Raw genomic sequence first — 21,804 nt, forward strand, 5'->3', positions numbered from 1 at the left:
ACGGAGTTAACAGCTACCCAAAAACATATGATCTATACCAAAGTGATACATTCTAGGAATTATCGCATCAACTAAAATTAGAAAATGATTTAGCCTTACTAAAATCTTTTTTATTATTATTATTTTGGTCATTCAAAGTCAACAATAAATTCTATCTGTACATACATGGGGACCACTACTTTCCTCAAGTCTTCAGAATATCGAAGGTTTCTGGTTGCCAGCTTTTTAGATCAAAATTGGAGGTTAGAAAATGCCACTATCAGGGGTGTGCTTAAATATTGTGTATATGATGTTCTATGCTTTGGACTCCATGTATTGTGTTTTGGGAATGTGGTTATTCAAGATAAGTACAGAAATCCACAAATATACACGTGTAAAATTCATTTGGTAAAGCAGTACAATAATATAATCAAAATCTGTCAAAAATAAGTAGCCATCACATTTGATAGTAGATTCATCTGGTAGTGTGAAATTAGTTGGATGTATGTAGTAGTTGTATTTTTCAGATGAATTTAAGAAGTGGGTTAGTTAGATGATTTTTGCAGAATGTCTGTCATTGCTCCTGATATCTTCCCCATGTGACGCATAAAGTTACTGTTTCTCTTATTAGTTTGTAAGGGTTACATTCAGAAAATAGTGCCAGTGTATGAAACCGGGCTCACTGATGTGGTGACTTCCAAGTATAAGCCAGCAGTGAGCAACTCCATTATTGTGGCAAATTATTTCCTTTTTTCAAGTTGGTGCAGCACTGGAGTGTGTGTGTGCGAGTGTGTGCGCGTGTGTGTGTGTAAAACTGTAGGCTATGGGACACTTTCCCCACCATATGAAAAGGTGCAGGATGGCATGCCCTCCTGCAAAAATGCTTCCAGTTTCCTTTGTTTTTGTGTGTGATTTGGGCATGTATTTGGTGTAGTTTTAGATCAAAAGTGATTCTGGACATATTCTACCCAATCTGACTCTACTTATGTTTTTAACCACTTGTAATTTTAATATTTGTGATGACATAACAGTGTAATAGAGTAGTGTGTGTGTGTGTGTGTGTGTGTGTGTGTGTGTGTGTGTGTGTGTGTGTGTGTATATATATATATATATATATATATATATATATATATATATATATATACATATATATATACATATATCACACACAGTGGATATAAAAAGTTTACACACCCCTGTTAAAATGCCAGTTTTTTTTTGATATATAAAAAATGAGACCACAATAAATCATTTCAGAACTTTTCCCACCTTTAATGTGGCCTATAACCTGTACAATTCAATTGAAAAACAAACTATGTTAGGGAAAAAATAAACGTACAATAAGCTGGTTGCATAAATGTGCACATGGTTCGCAGACAGCTTACAAAGCATCAAAGGGATCTCATTGTTGAAAAGTATCAGTCAGGAGAAGGGTACAAAAAATTTTCCACAGCAATGGATATACCATGGAACAAAATGAAAACAGTCATCAAGAAGTGGTAAAAATATGGGACAACAGTAACGTTGCAAAGAACTGGGCATCCCTCCAAAACTGACAAAAAGACAAGACGAAAACTGGTCAGGGAGGTTGCCAAGAGACCTGCAGCAACTCTGAAGGAGCTGCATGAATTTTTGGAAAGTACTGGTGGTGTACTACATGTGACAACAATCTTCCATATGTCTGGGCTATGGGGTAGGGTTGCAAGACGGAAGCCTTTTCTTACACAGAAAAACATGCAGGCCTGGCTAAAATTTGCAAAACAATACATCGAGTCTCCCAAAAGTATGTGGGAAAATGTGTTATGGCCTGAAGAGACCAAGGCTGAACTTTTTGGCCACAACTCCAAAAGGTATGTTTAATGCAGAAACAACACTTCCCATCACCAAAAGAACACCATCCCCACGGTGAAGCATGGTGACGGCAGTATCATGCTTTGGGGATGCTTTTCTTCAGCTGGAATTGGGGCTTTAGTCAAGGTGGAGGGAATTACGAATAGTTCCAAATACCAGTCACTTTTGGCCCAAAACCTTCAAGCATCTGATAGAAAGATGAAGAGGAATTTCACCTTTCAAGATGACAATGACCTCAAGCATACATCCAAATCAGCAAAAGAATGGCTTCACCAGAAGAAAATTAAAGTTTTGAAATGGCTCAGCCAGAGCCAAGACCAAAATCCAATAGAAAATCTGTGGTGTGACCTGAAGAGGGCTGCGCACAAGAGATGCCCTCACAATTTGACAGATTTGGAATGCTTTTGCAAGGAACAGTGGGCAAATATTGCCAAGTCATGATGTGCCATGCTGATAGACTCCTACCCAAGAAGGCTGAATGCTGTAATCAAAAGGTGCTTCAGCAAAGTATTAGTATAAGGGTATGCACACTTATGCAACCAGCTTAGTGTACGTTTTTTATTTTTTTATATTTTTTCCTGTAACAGGTTTATTTGTTTTTCAATTGAATTGTACAGGTTATAGGTCACATTAAAGGTGGGAAAAGTTTTGAAATGATTTATTGTGGTCTCATTTTTTTATATCACAAAAAACCTGGCATTTTAACAGGGCATGTAAACTTTTTATATCCAGTGTGTGTGTGTGTGGGTGTGTGTGTGTGAAATTATATTATGAAACACATCCCACTACAAAACTGAGATCAAAAGTCATCTTGGTAGTGATACTGTTAGGGAAAGGGTTTTAGTAATGTGTAGGGTTAGGGTTATGGTTTGCACATGAGTAAAATAGTGTGGGGGGGGGAGTGAAGGCTGTTTGCTAATCCCAACTGTTTACACCACTTGCATTTAGATTACACGATAGTTCGACCATGTGGAACACACATTAAAAGAAAGACTCGGCACGCAAGAGTCTTCATTGTGTAATACCTTAAACTTCCTATAGGGGAGGGTCCATGGGATATATCTTGTAGTGGAGTCACATGGGATACATAAAGGTCTATGTAATCATTTTACCCTTTGACTTGGTATTTATTTCATATTTTGTAATCATCCTAATGTTTATGATCATCAGACTTAATTTTAAGACACATGCTTCCAAAGTATTGCCAGACAATCTACCTGAACTGTACTGATGAGCTCAGAAAACAAAAATGTAATACAGCATGTCTTCAGCTAGTGGGATTAGCTTTATTGCCTTGAATGTTCAGCAAAGACTTTACAAGAGTACAATGCCATGGGTACTCAAGAGGCCATGCAGCTGAAACGCTGGTATGCCCTTAAGGGGTCGGTTGCATATCTCCCATGGGCTTCCACTACAGGAGGTTTAAAGTATTACATAGTGAGGATTCTAGCTTGACTGCGTCGTTCTTGTAGATTTTAATAAATTTGTCTTGCGAGACTTTTTTACCTTTGTGTGTGTGTGTGTGTGTGTGTGTGTGTGTGTGTGTATATACATATACATATATATATATATATATATATATATATATATATATATAGGTATAGGTTCTTAGGTTAGTAGTAGGCTAGCTGTCTTTGTGGGCCATTTTAAGCCTAGCCAGTTACCCCATGTGAAAATCAAACCCTGTACCTTGTTGCCTGTAAGGTAATTTTAAGCATTATGCCAACCTCCTATATACATACACAATAACTTCTTAATTATATTTTATCCCAAAACCTGCCAACCATGAGCTTCCGCATGTCAGAAAAGCACTAAGACAAAGTTGATCATGTCAGATTTTCTGTCTGATGGCCTAAGTCTCCATCCATCCCAAAGGTGCTGATGAGTGATCTCCCCTGTATGAGAGTCTCCTCTGCTTTCTCCTACATATGAGCCCTGGACTGCTAATGCATACTGCATCTTGGAAGAGCAAGCACAAGTGTCTGCCTTGTATGCCATAGTGCTACAATAATGCAAGAGTGAGAACTGTGATCAGAGGCACCAGCTCCCTACCCCCTGTATGAGCGAATAAGAACTGAATTCTAACTCCCACTGCTACTTTTCCATTAAACACTGCTGTGTTTTGGTGGTATTTCATTAGCAGTTTGGATTTCCTTCTTTCCTACAACACTGACAAAGATGACATAAAAAGAAATACACAAAGAAGGTTAAAAAAACATGCATTCGCCAGTCTCCCGCAATGTACTGCTACGCCATTTTACAACAGTTAATGTACAGGGAAATATATATTGGACCTTAGTTTTTAAGACATTCCTTCCGCGCGCAAACAATAAAATGAAAAAAAAACAGTATTACTGCATTAATTCTTTACTCAACCTTTTCTGTCAGATAACACCTCCTGGCTAAGGTCTCGTTGTGTTCAAATAAAAATATTCTTTGTTTTGCGTTTTGTGAAGAAAAAACAAAGAATGCCTTATTTGTTAGTTGAGCGGCAGAAGTAAATGGCTACCAAGGGCAGGAAAACAACAAAACCGAATAAATCTGACCTTAGCCACTAACAGTTACACATAGCGAAACAGCAAAAATCACCGTGGTTTAAAATGCCAAATGAAGTTGCAACTGTATTGAAAGGTAATTATATTTAAAATGCTCTCTTCTTATTTTGAATTACTAAAACACAGATCACGTCCCACAAAACGAAGAACCCCACAGCACAACTAAAGAAACTAAATATTGAAGAATACAGATGAATTCACTGTGCTTGAATCTAGTGACCATCAACTTAACATATGGTACATGTTCTTAATTGTGCTTAGCAAATGGGGTACATTTCTGTGGATTTTAAACTGCAAACGAAAATATATTTACGTAGTCCACCAGGATGATAAATATTGCAGTGCTCAAATATGCTGATTACAGTGATTACTGGTCATCATGTGTCAACAAATCAGTTCAGTGAAAACTAGATTTTAAGAATGTGCATAACCAATATAAAGAAACATGGTGGAAATGTTTTAGCAGGAGATAATGCAATAAAGCAAAGGACCACACTTTCATTACTTGGAGTGATTTTAAACGAATGACACGTAGTGGTGCTGCTTTCTTTTTCTGTTAGACCAGAACAACAGGAAATGTCCTACAGTCCATCCATTCATCCATCCTCAATCCTTTTCCTCATTTTTGCACATAGGGTCAGGGTGTCACTTTAACAGCGACAATCATCTAGACACAAGTTTAAGATTGAAATCACAACTGCAATCCAAACTGCCGATGAAATACTGGCAAAACAAAGCAGCGCAAAGTGGTAGGGGGTTTAACGGAAAAGTACCCTCCCACTATTGCTGTACAGCTTCTCTAGTACCTGATATTACAAACATTATCTTAATTTGCGCACTACAACACTAAACAAAGCATTCATCATATTACTCCAAGAACAAGTGTGCAAACATTGACATAAATATTGGTATCTTACCATTGTCATCAAAGCCGTGGGTGATTTCATGTCCGATAACCATACCTATTCCTCCATAGTTCAAACACTGCAACTGGTTTGCACTGAAGAATGGTGCTTGCAGGACACCTGCTGGGAAGACTAACACATATTTTTGAAAAAAAAATATGAAAAAATGTTCTGTTTTTATTTCTTTTTTAAATGAATGCAATGATATTCAATTATTAATAGGTAATCAGTTAAAAAAATAGGAACTATATTTTCTGGTAGCACAGCTCTGATCAGATATGCAAAAATGATTCATTCCTAAAGTTCTTTGTCACAGCTGTATAAATAGACACAAATCTATATGGCCCTAAAAGACAGAATGACACATCAAATTTGCACCATTATGATGAGAGTATTTGCATGGTTCCACTGCAAAACAATCTGAAGTCCACAAGCAACACAACAATGGGCAGCTTTTTATTTGTATTTGTCAATCAGTATTTCTTATCAATGACCTTTCAGCTTCCACCATTGCTTTCTCATTTCCAGAAGGTGATGACAGACAAGTGTGACTAGACACCCATTAGTCTGCATTGCTCTACTCTTTGGTATTTGTGTTACTAACAAAGTAGTTATCACCCAGGGTGGGGTGGGGGTGTGAATGGAAGCAGCTGAGCAGGTGCACAGTGTACATTCCACATATGCCAAATGTTCCAAAAACAGTAAAACACAATAGCACTCTTAAGCTTTAATGACAGACTTTTGTCTCCATCAATGTTCCAAAAAGCAATTGGTATCAGTGTCAGTTTTTTTTTTCTAATGGCAAAAAAAAAACACAAGTCCATTCAGAATTCCCCAGTTTTATAACAAAACTTTTGATTCAACTATTTGAACAGTGACCCACTTTAGAAACTAATGTATATATTGTACATTACACTGTGCTTGACTGTACATTGCACTGGGCTCGTTAACTAAAATGTATACACAGTTTTTGCTATGTAATTAGTCTGAACTTACATTCGTGCATTTTTTGTTTGTGAAATGTTTTGCGTTTCACCATCCTGAGACTGAAATTGGCCAGTTTTGATCAGTACACTGACTTGGTAAACAAATACATAAATAAATAAACTTCAGGATATCATAATTACATTTCAGTTGTGATTGAAACAGACAAATTCAAAACTTAGCATGTGCATGCAAAATCATACTCAATTATATTAATCAATTCATTTCAAACACCTTAAAACCATATTATTACCATTAAGATTTAAAAAGTGTATATGTGAAAAGAGCACATAAAACCCATATAGGAAGAAGCAAACAAAAAAGTGCATTTCCATAGAAAAAATCCATATAGTGTAATACAACAAGAGACCACTAGATGTCCTCAAAGGGCAGTTAAAATAGATTAGTTCAAGCAAAACATTCATCCCTCCAGACTGCTTTTTCATTGTAAAAATCTAAACATGGTCAGCTTTACTTCAGTAATTTTTCCCCAGTTCTCCTGTTTTGTTTCTGGGACACACTTTGTCCTTATAAATGAAAAGTGTCAGGTTTTAGTACTACCTTTAATGTGCTTAAATGCTGTTGTATCTTTCGGCTTTTCCCGGTTAGGGGTCGCCACAGCGGAACTCCATCCGCTAATGATTGGCAGTAGATTTTTACGTACCAAGTTGCCAGCCCTGACGCACAACCTTCAATGAAGGTACGCCCATTCACGCATGTCTCCACACAGAAGACGCTTTAGCTGAGAATCGAACAGGACATCTTACTGTGAGGCGACAACGCTACCGCAGCACCACCACTTAAATAATACCTACATAAACAGCTCCCTTGTATTAAATCAATATAAATAGGAAATTCAGGCTACTGTATGAATAACCAATATATAAGTGTGTTATTTGTATATGTATCTGTGACATATTCACTCATTTGTGCTCTCAGTTATCAGCTCATTATGCACATCATAAATTATGATTATATTATGAATAACTATGGCACAAACAAAAAGTGTTTTTTATATGGTTGTAAGCCCTTCTGCATCCTGTGTGTGGAGGACTTTGCCTCCACAGACCCCTTGCTTTATTTGTCCCACTATGACTTGGGTGCATCTCAAAGAAATCACGACCACTGAAAGGCAGTGTCTTACATGACTTGCTCTTTTCCAAGGTATGTTGACTCTGGACCCCCCCCCCCCCATCTCTCTAAACTGTGAGTATTACAGTCTTACTGCAGTTTGAAGCTTGCAAATGCCACCTAGGGTCTTTATGCTTTAGTAACTATGTGTCAAGCTCAGCGACTGGAGGAACTGAAACTATACCTATCTGTACTATTTCCATTTTAAACTCCTTGGATTTTACGTATTCATGCAGCAAATGCAATTACCACACAAATAACATCCTTTTACACATTTCATTTATGCCATTTAATATTCAAAGAATCATTATGCACCAAAATTGTCCCTCATCTAGGAGCATTTTTGTAACAAAGCTGTAACCCAATACCAAACGATGGTCCAATGAAGGTTGTTCTTTAATAAAGGTGAAAGCCAATTTATGCTCAGCACTGTGTGGCTGGTATTTACTAACATACCCAAGTGCACTTTCTCCATAGAATTTCTGGAATGCAGACCTAATTAATATGTTAACTCGTTAACATGGTATTCATATCCATATTGTCAGTTTCCACTATGCCGCGGGGATGCAGCAGTTAGCATTGTCGCCTCACAGCAAGAGGTAATTTGGTTCGATTCTCGGCTGGAATTACGTCTGAGTGGAGTCTGCATGTCCTCCCTGTGGTCGACTGAACTTTAAAAAACATGAAGGTAGGTGTGTGTGTGCCTTCTCTGAAGGTTGGGCACCAGGCTGGCAACTCGACACTGTAAAACTCCACTGCCAATCAACAGCGGACCAGTGATCCACTGTGGTGACCCCTAACCGGAAAAAGCTGAAAGTCTTTTTTTACTGTCAGTTTCCACTATGCGTGCATACACTATTTATCATGGCCTCTCCGCAGACATCTACATTTTATGTCTTTTTGCATGATGAAGGATTCCTTATTTTTATCATATCTATTTACACAAATCATATGAGAATCAAGAATGCTTCTGATAATATGCTTTGCATGGTAGCTACTTGAGTGTAGTATTGTATTTATGTCAGTGGCCTCTATGAATATGTTAGAGGACAAGAATCCAACTAGAAGGCTTTTAAACTTGATATTTTATTAGAAAGGACTCTGCTTCCCCCTGTTATATCACAGCCAACTATAGGACCACCTCTATGCCCCCCTAAGCCCATACCTCCTACCTGACTAGTATGGAGTCACATAGCATTCAAACAAACACCATCACCTATGATATTTCAATTATTTTTACATCAGCTAGGAGGCTTATACATCCTCTAACATGTATGTCTAGAGATTTATGGACTTCATAAATACAAACTTGCTGGACTAGTTAGTCTGCATTCCAATTAGAGGTGGCAAAATCCTGGACTTGATTCTCACTAATGTGAAACACATTGCCAGCCTTAGGGATAGGCCAACTAGGCGACTGCCTAGGGCACCACTCTAGCAGAGGTGCTTTTCCAGTATTTGTTTGGTGTAGGCAGACCAGGATGGGAGCACCAGGTGGTGTGGTGGGGGGCACCATGAAGCCCTTTTGCCTAGGGCACCAGTTGACCTAAGGCCGCTCCTGAAAGAGCTCTATTTTCTCCAAGTTGTAACTTCCCCCTTAGTCAAACTGGGCAATAAACCACTCACTTTCACTATTAAAACAGAGACTAGAAGCATCCTTCAATAGCTTGGAATTCAGAGATTATGCTAAAGCTAATCTACTAAAACTGAGAGATGATCTGGCTGAATTCAACATCCCCATTAAACATAACGTCTCTGCATATGCCAAATTCTTTAACACCAAGTTCTGTGCACGTAATTAGAGTGCAGAGATATATCTGCCCCACTCTTAAAATAAATGCAATGCCAAATTTAAAAAATAATCACTTATTGTGAAACCCAAATATAACTGCAGTGGTGGTGCTGCGGTAGCGTTGTCGCCTCACAGTATGATGCTGTCCTGGTCGATTCTCAGCTAGAGCGTCTTCTGTGTGGAGACATGCGTGAATGGGCATACCTTTGTTGAAGGTTGTGCGTCAGAGCTGGCAACTCGGTACGTAAAAATCTACTGCCAATCATTAGTGGGCCGGAGTTCCGCTGTGGCGACCCCTAACCGGGAAAAGCCGAAAGACACAACAATTGTGAAACCCAAATATAAACAGGCTCTTAAACAAAAGGAAAAAGCCCACTGCACTTAAAAATAAATGCAACTCTACAGATGCCAAATATGCTGTTGCTAAACTTTTGCAGAGGGGTACCACTATGGCCATTCTCCATGCCTGGAGTCCAGAAGCTAACACTGAATGGGTTTGTAAGGAAACCTGTAAGGCTGTGTATGGTACTAATTAAAGGACAGCCTGGTATGTTGTCTGAACATATAAAACTAGTCTGCTGTTTTAGCAGAAGGCATTTAGGACCTGTTCAAAAGTAATTCACTGGGTGAGGCAGTAGCCATGAAATGAGGGTGTAGTTAGGTGAGAGCGGGGAGAAATCAGAATTTAATTTGTTAGTGAGCGTGTTGGTTTTGTCATTGTGACATTTGAGATCAGCTCTGTGCGATGTTGGTGCTACTTCTGAAATTGTTAAAAATGCCCTGTAGGGCATGGAACACCACAATTACACTCTAAAATCAGGAAGAAAAGCAGGCTTGGCAAGCACTTTTCCCCAAGTGAGAAAAATGCGTAATAAGCTTTTGTTAGGCATTTTATTCAACGTTAAACTCTAGTCTCACAGTAGAGCATAACTGCAACTAGTCCAAGTCAATAGAGAGCAGCAGGAGAAGCTAAAAGAGCTGAAAAAGCTGTTAAACACTTTGCTCCATCACACTTGTAAACAAAAACACTTTGCCCCGTCACACTTGTAAACAAAAACACTTTGCTCCATCACACTTGTAAACAAAAACACTTTGCCCCGTCACACTTGTAAACAAAAACACTTTGCCCAGTCACACTTGTAAACAAAACTAATAACTGTGGCAGACTGAATCAGAAACTTTTAAAGTCTTTAGTTCCTTAGATGGAAACTTCACTCCTTCCCACTGTCAATGATCTATGTTACATCAGTAAGTCTTTTATGGCTTTCAAAGCAGTAAATCACTTCACACTTCACATTCCTACACACTTTTTTCTGTAACTCGCAGATAAAGTTCAGTGCAATACACAGAATTATGACAGGGTTGCTCTTTTACTAATTCTTACTGTATGTTCTCAACATGAATGTCCATGATTCACTTTTCAAGCTTTGTTTCATCGAAGAGGCGAATGTCCCAACATTCATGTGTCAAAACACGCAAGCTGGTTATGATCACATAATAAGTTGGTTATGATCGAAGACCTGACAGTAATCCTCTTTATGGTTGCCTTTGTAATGTTCATAGCTTGCTTTACAAGTTTCTGACCTTATGCTTGAGTTTAGGGTTACCACCTTTTCAAATCCCCAAAGTGGGACATTTTTGGTACAAACGTCAGATTTTGCAGGGTGAAACATACCCACGGCCAGTACAAAGGACAGAACTTCACTTTTTGGCCTAAATAAAACTTATTCTTGTAGCATTTTAGTTGCTTACTCTGTTTCTTATAACATTTAGGTGTTTCAGATACAGAACAACTGTTTTATGCAACTATTGCATAAAATATAGGAAATAATGTTGTCCTAAAATCTCAGGACATTTGCCATTTTTTCAATTTTTTTGCAGGACACACCTGCCCAAAGAGGGGCTGTCCCTCACAAAGTGGGACAGGTGGTAACCCTATTCGAGTTGGTTTTAAAGCCCATTTATAGACTTGAGGGATGTTACTCGATTCCTTAGTGTGAGAAAATCTTTGCTAAAATACTAGCACCAGATTCATACAGAAGCTTTGAAGCAGGGCTTAAAGTGCATGTCAGTGGTGTCGGATGCTGCCTTTGTTATGGGATCCTTGGAGCAAGGGCAGTGTTTACATTTTTTTATACTGTCTGAGTAGGTTTTTAGAAAAAAAATGGGTGATGATGTGCAGGTCAGATCTGATCATGGGGGAAGCAATGGGTGAGTAACAGATTTGTGTTATGTTGGTGAGGATGAAGTCAAGAAGACTGGCTACCTAGCAGGAGAGGGTACCATCTGGTACAGGGATTTAATGTAAATAATACTGAGGAACTATTATGCATATTTGCTGCTTATGTTGCATGCCTGCCAGGTTAGAATTGTCATGCATGTGTTACTTGTTTCTTGCCTGCCAGTTTAGAATTGTCATGCATGTTTTTGCATGTGTTACTTGTGTTTCATGCCTGCCACTTTGTGGATGGGTAGTTGAAATCCCCCAAAATGATAGTGTTGCGGTCAATTGTTACGGGCTCTAATTTACTGAGGTAGAAGTAGACATTATGGAAATGGGAGAGAGAGGAGGAGTTCTGTATTTGGCAGAGACTAAATAATTGTTCTTGTCTGTTGACAGTAAGATGCCTAGAAGATCATGGTCATTTTGTTTCTGGATTTGACAAAGTTATTGGATTGTAGTTAAATACGGATATGCCTTCTTCCTCACTGGAGGGTGTCAGCAAATGATAGCTGCTGAACACAAGTGTTGAAGGGCTAGTTTGACTACACTGGGTCAAATTAATTAAAACTGTATTAACTGTAACATGGAATTTTATTAAATGAAATAATCACACAAGTAGCTTCTCTACTAGAACACAATACTTTGGCAAAAATAGCAAGAGGAAATTTTGTAACCAGCACAGCACGAACTCCATGGATATGAAACAATCCTGCAAAAATGCCTTCTTGTGAAAAAAAGCATTCTGGCAAGAAATAAGAAACATCTCTAAGAACAGACACAGCACAGTATTTGGTGGAGTATACATAGCAGGGAATGAAGGAGGAGAGGTCACAACAAAAATATGAAACCTGTTCTGGACAGTGGCATGGGATATTATATTTCGAATAGTGTCTTTGTGCTTTATCTATGCATTCTGCAATCCATCAAATTGAGTAATACATAAAACAAACCACAGTCTTTCCCAACAGCTTGTTTTCTTCACAGTGGGATAACTGACACAAACAGAAAAATTTTTTTGTAGGAAGCAAACCTCACTGTACTGCCATATCCCTTAGTGTAAATATTGTCACTTCAAGGATGCTTCAGCTTAGATGAAAAAAAAAAAAAAAAACAGTTGCCAACAGATAATGTAATGCATCTCTCTTACTCTCTCTATCTGAGGTGTGCCAACCTTTGAACAACCACAGCTTGTTCTCTTGGCAGTCTTAAGATTTACTATCTAGCAGCAAAACAGCAACAAATGCCATCTGATGTTACTATTCTTGCACAAGCCTGACTCAGGTCCAGGTCATCTGCTCAAGTGAATTTACCACTGTTGAGATGTAACCTACTAGTTTTGAACCGAGCAATTCAGGTTTAATGTGGTCGCTGTAAAAGTTGTTGCTCAAATTTACAGCTGCACACACTGGAAAAGATGACAGAGTAGAATGGAGGTGATCTGCATTATCTGGCATGTCCATTATGGAAAGAGGGAGATGGTAGTCTTGATCAGGCCAATCTGCTGCCATGCGATTGGAGGCTTGAACATTATCAGTGGTCACATGATCAGGTGACATGCGCTTGGTGATCCCAAGCCAGTGATGATAGCCTTGTGAGGGACTGTGTGTGTGTGCGTGTGTGTGCGTGTGTGTGCATGTGTGTGCGTGTGCATGTGTGTGTGTGTGTGTGTTCACAACATAGTGGGAAGGCATAGGATGCCCCTGTGGGGAGACAGATATAGATGAGTGTTAAGACACAAAATAAAAATGCCTCATTATTGCAATGCTGGTAAGGGTGCAAATACTTCCATGTTTGCTTGCATGGCAGCCTCTCCAACCTGGTCTTACCCTCACTGGAAAATACTCAGGATGCGGGAACTAACGCTGTAGGCTGACAGAGGGGGGTGGCCTCAATTGTCAGCAGGTACTGTGGAAAGAAGCACTCAAAAAAAAACTTTGTACCTGCTTCAAATAATCAAGAGGTCTACTATTATCACGTGCATCATACTGCATCAAACAACTCACACTGTTTGTTCTAAGAAAATGCATCTACTCTAGGCATGGCTTTAAATCATCACAATATTTGCTTAAAGGGTTGCAATATAAGTAGGGATACAGTACATTTTGTCAAGTCCCATTTTATCCACACAATGTTGGCTAACTTTAAGTGCAAGAGTTGTAATGCAGGCACTGCTTTACATCATATGTGGAAGTAATAATCATTAGTTTCAGCAGTGTTAATAAGGGAGGCTACTTAGGTGACAGGGAAATTATATTTTTAAATACTTTTGTCTTCGCTTCAGCTTTGTGCTGTCCCAGAATTATTATATTTAGTGATGCTGTGGTTGTCAGAATTGTCTATGGGGGGAAGGGAATGGGCGTAGAAAAGACTTGTGTTATGTTGGTGAGGATGAGGTCAAGGAGAGTGGCTACCTACCAAAAGGTACCAACTGGCAGAAGACTGAAGGTGATACAGCCCCCTCCCACATAAAATGAAATATTTTCAGTTATGTATGATGGAGATGTATAGCTATTGTGTTTTACATTTTACATAGTTTTTTTGTTTGTTTTTACATATTTCTAAATCTTGACTTAGTGGGAACTGATACTTTATTATGAACTCCTATATGTTGTTTTTTGAGTTACTGGTGATGGTATATCTGCCGTCACTATTGTGCATAATATTGGTAATGGAAGGATATTTCTGTTTTGATAAAAACTCGGTGTAAAAATTCTAAGATGGTGTCCCCTTTGATTCTATCTAAATGTCAGTGACCAAAATACCAACAGTAAGTGGTCACATTACATGTCAATCATAGAGAGCTACATCTGTGATTGCTGAGAATTTAGCTGCAGGGCAGAACTTATAATAGCCAATAGCTGATCACTATTTCCATGTTAAGGACCAAGAGCAATAAAATTGTTTAAGGATTTAAATGACAAATAGTTGTGATTTTTATATCAATATATTCTATACAAATAAGAAAAACACAGAACATTTTTGAAATGACCTAATGACAGCTGTTTGAGACCTGAAATAAAGATGGGAAAGGAAAAGTGTAGTACTAAAATTGTTAGACAAAACAAGGAAAATAACAGATTCTAAACATAATGTCTTAAGTTAACAAAAACTGAATCAATGTACTAGATATCAACTTAAACACAGACTTGCTAACACAGAAAATGAGAGTTGTAGAATAAATCTGCAAGTAACAGAATATGCAGGATGAACAGAGGGTGAACATTTGACAAGAGAGGAGAGAAGAGAAGCTCAAAGTATCACAGATTAAAAACTAATATGACCCAGTCAGGCAATGATACCCATATATACCTCATCTATACAGGATAGCATTTCCTTGTCTGATTTGTGATCTAATGTGCTTGTGACTGTGAGTTAGAATGAAGTGAGTGACAGTGGTTAGCTGTAACTGATAAAAATTACTATATAATCATTTAGTGGAAAAAATGACTGAAATCTTCCGTAGTCAGACTGGTGTGTGTGTGTGCGCGTATGTATGTGTGTGTGTTGGGGGGTCATCAAATCCACAGAACAAAACTAAAAAAGGAGCCTAGATTCAAAACTGATACAAATATGTAGAAAATTAAAAGTGCTTGGGCAAGGCAAAATAAGAGAACAATCTGTGAACAAGCTAAAGATTTTTCCATGGTAGTGAATGAGATGACCTATTCAGACTAGGTGATGAAAGAAAAATGAACAAGACTACCCACAAATGATGGCGGAGAAACGTTCTGAATCCTAATAAAACTGCTGACTAGGGAACACAACTACGTACGGATTTATCTTTTTCATTGCATATAATCAACAGGAAGCATGATGTTAACAACAAAAAAAAAAGTTTGCTTCCTTAAAAAGGGTATGTGCTTGGGGATCTACTTAAGAAGCTTGAAGTTTCAAAACTTCAAACTTCAAATGGCCAAGACCATAAGATTGAAGTTTTGAAACTTCAAAAACCTAATAAAAAAAAATTACATTTTTGCAGGGAGCAACCCCTTGCACCCCCTGCTAAATATATACATCAATATCTAAATCGCACTACAGTGAGGAAAACCGTGAATATCTCATTCCGCACTGTACAGCAATCTCCATTCAAAATGTTCTCAACCTTTTGACGTTCTAAGTTTTGAAACTTTGAGCTCCTGAAGGGGATCCGTGCTTGGATATGATTCTCGGCAGTAATGTGGTGCACTATTAACGGACAACTGTGATTACAAAGTCAGACCACTGCGTTTCTTATACTGATACTAAGATTGTAGTACCTGACAGCAATTCATTTTACTCCAAGATACAGTCACCTGAGAGTTAGGATATATAAACAGTACACTTATAAAGCTTTAGAGAGAACTGAGTTTTTGTGTGTTTTTGAGGAAATGCAGTTTTAACTGCATATTTTAGGGTCACTCTCTACTTCTCTGTTTTTCTCCCAAAGAGCTACCTGGATAATGTTTTTTTTTTTTTTTTTTTTTTTTACTTTGTATGATGCTTTATACCAAGGTAAAGCTTAAGTTATTTACTTCTTCCCATTTCTCTTAGATATACTTCTGAGTTAAGATTTCCAAAATATTAGTTAGTGATAAGTGTGCATAACTGATGGGCATTTTTAACTAATGGCTATTTTTGGGGTACCTGACAAATCTTCGAACGCTCAGAATTTCGAACGTTACATGGTCAAGACCAAACGTTCGAAATTTTAAGTGTTCAAAGATCGACTTTCAACGGCACCGTATGGTGCAGATAGGGAGAATTTCCCTTTTCTACACTGAAGTGCAGTCTCGGAGTTGGTATATATAAGTAGGGGTGTGTGGGAGGTGCAGAGGGGGCTTGCCCCCCTGCCTACGCTTTTAAAGTGTTTTTTTCTTTTTTAGTTTTTTTTTATTTGATGTTCGAACATCTAAATGTCGAACATTTGGTCTCGACCATGTAATGTTCAAACATTTAACATAGACCCTATCTTTGAGAATAATTACTTTTACTATTTTTCTGTGTTGAAATAGAATATATTTGTACTAGGGATAGTACAAAAAACGAGGAAACTCGGAGATGTTCTATAAAACTGCTGGCAGCTAAAGAGGTCTGATCTCTCCACTGTAGCACGATCTTGGAGTTGGTATATTTAAGTGGGGGAGGGTGAGGGTGAGGGGGTGCAGAGGGCTTTCCCCCCTGGAAACACATTATGTTAGTTTTTTTTTTTTTGGTCCACTTTTAAATTTTGATACAGAAATCTCGATGTTTTGAGTTCGGTATCTCAAAATACGAGATTTTGGTATTATATATATATATATATATATATATATATATATATATATATATATATATATGTGTGTGTGTGTGTGTGTATCTCTATATACATATACATATATATATATATATATATATATATATATATATATACACACACACATATATATATATATATATATATATATATATATATATATATATATATATATTTACACACACCACACACACACACGCACATATATAAACAGCTAGATATAATAGAAGGCCAGTTTTCAAAGCTTTTTGACACTTTTCACACACCCACACTTTCAGGCAGCTGAGAGTAACGCAAGTGTCATAAGGCGAGCTCAGGTAGGACAGAAACTGTTGTGTAGCCGAAAGGTCAAAGCTCACTTGATATTGATTTTGAGTATGAATACTGTTAATATGATGAACATTATGACTATATCAGTTTTAATCCTACATTTATAAACTATTTTGTAGTTATAATGTCATAAATGTGATTGAGGCTGGACTTCTAATAGATGCAGTCTATTTTTGAGAAAGATATTTGATAGTATTCCTTAGGAGGAAAATCACTTGGCAGCTATCCTTTAATAATGTGAGCCTTTATACTGTATAGTGGGGTTAGTAAATTTAAAATTGAGTCACCTCTGGTAAAAGTCCATCAATTACTATATGTTTCTAGCAAGGTGCTCCACAGGCCATGGTTCTGAGCTCACATTTAAAATTTTTTATGTTTACATTGCTCCTGCAGTCTTCTATTTGGTGATGCAAGTTTGTAGATGATGCAAGGTTTCTACTGTCAGTCTAGTCTAAAGATATTATAAGCATAACTATATAATCTTGCTCATAATGGCTTACATCATTTCATTTTCAAAGTAAATTGATACATTATTTACCTGAAGGGAATGAAGGGACTGAATTATTTATATGCATTATCTTTGCAAACTGTTTTGTACCACCACAGTGGAAATAGACTGTTTTATTGCCTGGTAGTTGGTTTGGAGCACCTTTAAGTTTTTAACCAGCTGTTTCCTGTGGTCCAGTGGTGCCATGTTTGATTCCCGCAGCCTTCGTTGCCTAACTGTGGGATTCTGAGCATGCCACTTGGCCAGACACTGCTTCTGGGCTCAGTCAGAAAAAATGTCCATGGAGAGAAGTGCTCTACCCCAGAAAATAAAAACAAACAAAACAAATAAATAAATTGTACCCTTATATAGAAATAAGCCAAATAACTGATACTGGTTAATACAGATAGAGGAATTTAATCTGCATTCTTGGAAAAAAATGCTGTAAAGGATTGTTGTACGTAATACATCTTGCAATAAACCGGATAATCTTAATTTCTGTATGCATAGTATTATGGTTGTTAAAGCATTCACTGTCAATCTTTTTGAGTTTTAGGACTATAACAAAAAGCTACTTGTGTAAGTTTTACTTTCTCAGCCATTTATAATAATATCACAGGTTTTCAAACCTATCTCATGTGAATTAATAATACTCCTATTATGTGCATTACATATTAAGACATACTCTATAATCTGGATTAAGTAACTGTCCCAGTGATGAGAAATTCTGAATAATTATCAAAGACCATTCACTCACTCAAATGCATCTATTAGAGTCCATTAGGGCTCTGTAATTAGCCCAGATGTGTTTAATATTTCACTCCTATATTTTTACTGAATTTAAATCTAGCCATGGTTTACTGTTTACTCAGCAGATTACTACAAATTATGGGCCACTGCCACTAACCTGGATGAGCTTAATTTATAATTAGCATTAATTAACTTTAGCAAGTCATAAAATACAGAATTTAAAAATAAATATAAAGAAATCAACAAGTATGGCATTTGAGATTTGAAATAATACTGGAAAACTTATAACTGGAAAAAATTGTTAGAAAAATCTAGCACACCATGACCTCTTATTTTTGATTTAACAGGTACAATGATGCACTGGAAGGACACGGGACCTTATGTGAGAACAGGGTATACCACAATAAGTTCCAGTACTGTGGATTCTACTGTGGACATCCGTAGTGGTGCAGCAGTAGTGTTGCTGCCTCACAGCAAGAGGTTCTCTCGTTCGATTATCGGCTGGAGTGCGGGGGAGTGCCTTCTTTGTGGAGTCTGCATGTCCTCCCCACGGTTGGGTGGGCGTTAGAAAGGCATGCGTAAATGGGCGTGTCTTCGTTGAAGGTTGAACGTCGAGCCGGCACCTCAGTGTTTATCAAAATCTACTGCCAATCATTAGCGGACCAGAGTTCCTCTGTGGCGACCCCTAACCGGGAAAAGCCAAAAGACAACAACTGTGGATTCTGCATGTAAGCAAACAGATGACTTCTTGAAAAACTTGTATTCCAAAGAGAAATGCTTAAAATGGAGAACACTGTGTACATTTTATTGAGGTAGTCAAACTTTTACTGAAAGACACTTTCAAGGAAGCTATTAATACAACACCAGTAGCTCTACAGACTGCCCTAAAAAGAAGATGAACATATCAGGAGCCAATGACAACTATGTAGAGGAAAGCTAATGAGCAATTGTCAGCTCTGTGTCATAATGGGCAGCCATGCCGCACATACAAGTAGCAAGAAACTGAGAAACTTAAAAAGACGTGCAGCCTAACATAGGTACTGTATTTCTGTTGTCTCTTCCATTTCTAGATTTACTTTTGTAAGACAAAAATTAGTTCATTATAAGGCAAATGAAACAGACATTTGAAGTCTGGAATTAGTTGCAAAACTGGCCAGGGATAACACAATGTCGGAGTCAGATTAAGGAAGGAGAATACTCCTGACCACCTACCCATTTCATACAGGACCCCTCTAACTTTAAAATTCATTGCTGCTGGCTTCCATGCCATGCACACTGTTATGGTTCTTTTAAGTTGTGACTGTTGAGCCAAGCTCAGGGATTAAAAGAACAGTAATAGTGTGCAAGTCTCTATTTCTGTCTCTCTCTCTCTCTCTCATACATTTTCTAATGCACACTGGTCTGCCATTAACCAGTGTACCGCCTATGTGTGCATTCACATTTTAATTGCCTAATTCACTGGATTTCAGTCAACTCGGTATTAGTCCAATATCATTTTTTTAACTTTTTTATTTTCAGAGCCCAAAATCTGCACATACTTACTTACACACACACACACACACACACACACACACACACACACACACACACACACACACACACACACACACACACACACAAAATGCACATGTTCAATATGGATTTCTTTCAACTCTCTCTATAAATGCAATTTTTACTTGATTTGCAAACTTTGCCCTTACACCTTCCAGTTTTACTTGGCTTAACTCCACATAACTTCCTCGGCCACATACCTCTCAATGGTCCAGAATTTTGCAGAATGTCCAGATTTTTGCTTCACTTATTTTTTCTGTTACACAGAATGTGTGGCTTTATTGCAAATCACTGAGGACTGCATTCAATAAATAATGACAGGTATTTTAGTTTCAGACTTCACATCCTTCAGAAAATGCAAGTTAATGCAAAACCAGCTATTCTTGCCACTTTCTAAGTTTAAAAGAAATTTATTTAAAATTTGTCACTTTGTGTCTCCATTATGTTTGCCTTTGTTAAGAATTCTTAAGCAAAGAACTTGAGGGTTATTCCCCAATCACATTCCTCTGTTTTATCTGGTTGAGTGGGTAGACCAGCAGAAAGAAAACTCAAGTTGAATGGGTGTACCAGTAGAAATTTAACTCAAAGAGTGATTTTGAGAAAGTGTCTAACAAAGTCAGCCTCAGACACCTAATGTTAACCATTCCTTGGTAGTATTAGGAAACATGAGAGCCATCCTGGAGAAATAATTTAAGGTTATGTTAAGCAGTTACGGAGCAACGGAAACAGCAGGCACGTATCTGTGCAACTTCAATGTGCACTGGATACATCTGGTTAAAAGTCCTCTATACTACAAAGGTTCTGGGATTGTTATAACACATCATTCCCTGCCTGTTCTTTGAAGGTTGTATTCGTAATCTGCATTAGACATCTATGAAACTTGGAGGTGTGGAGCCCCCTGGTAATCCATGTCTGTGAGGGGTTCCATAAACGATAGTGCTGCTTAAAAAAATAAAAGACTCACTCATTCTTCAACTGCTCTCAGGGTCATGATAGATGAAGGTGATTAAAGAAGGAATAAATTACTCAAGCCTTTCCTCTGTCATAGTAATAGGACATGGCTGGTTACTATATGAGGTAACCACATACAAGAAAGCCCATTGCTCTTGTTTACCAGGGAATTTAGAAAGATAAGATGCTCTAGATCTTCAGACATTATTTCTCTTGCAGTTTAAATTCCATCAAGGTAGGGCGGCCATGGTGGTGCAGCGGTTAGCATTGTCGCCTCACAGCAAGAGGTTCTCCGGTTCAATTCTCAGCTGGGGTGCCTTCTGTGTGGAGTCTACATGTCCTCCCTGTGGTCGCGTGGGTTTCCTCCGGGTGCTCTGGTTTCCTCCCACATCCCAAAGACATGCAGTAGATGGACTGGACACTCTAAATTGGCCCTAGGTGTGAGTGTGTGCGTGTGTATGCCTTCTGTGGAAGGTTGGGCGCCGGGTTGGCAACTCGACACAGTAAAACTCCACTGCCAATCATGAGTGGACAGATGATCCGCTGTGGCGACCCCTAACCGGGAAAAGCCGAAAGAAGAAGAAGTTTAAATTCCATCAAGGTACTAGAGAATTGTGTGGGTAATTGTAGCAGTACAGAAACTGCCCATAGAAGCTGTACTTCTTTCTTACAGATATTGGGGGGGGGGGGGGTTGTGGTTTGCTTCAACGTATAATTTAATGTTGGAAGAAGATAAACTGAAGTAACAGCTTGTCTAGGAGTATCAGTGAAATACTCTCTAGATCTGTAGAGTTTGCAGAGTTTCTGATGTGTCAACTTTTTCATGGATATGCATTTAAATCCCAAGTTATCTATAGTGACTCCTAAAGGTTTGGTATGGCATAGTAATTTAATTCTACCATTATTATTGGCTGAGAAAACAGTGAAAAGTGATTTTTGTGCTGGACAGAGAGATTTAGGAGTGAATGGCATTCTTTTTTGCAAAAACTACCTAGCCATGATTCAAGAGAAGGCAACACTTCATACGTTTGCAATTATAGTT

General features: G+C 38.1%; 1 protein-coding gene across 1 annotated transcript in view; it reads right to left on the bottom strand.

Moving 5' to 3' along the window:
• MME (membrane metalloendopeptidase) overlaps positions 1–21,804 on the bottom strand; it is a 1,194,620-nt gene that overhangs the window by 136,494 nt on the left and 1,036,322 nt on the right. The window contains exon 17 of the mRNA XM_044070514.1: positions 5,303–5,422. Coding sequence (XP_043926449.1) covers positions 5,303–5,422 — 120 coding nt within the window. The remainder of the gene's footprint in view (positions 1–5,302; positions 5,423–21,804) is intronic.

This window comes from Protopterus annectens, chromosome 4.part1, assembly GCF_019279795.1.
Source record: "Protopterus annectens isolate FY-2018-M chromosome 4.part1, PAN1.0, whole genome shotgun sequence".
Taxonomy (NCBI): Eukaryota; Metazoa; Chordata; order Ceratodontiformes; family Protopteridae; genus Protopterus; species Protopterus annectens.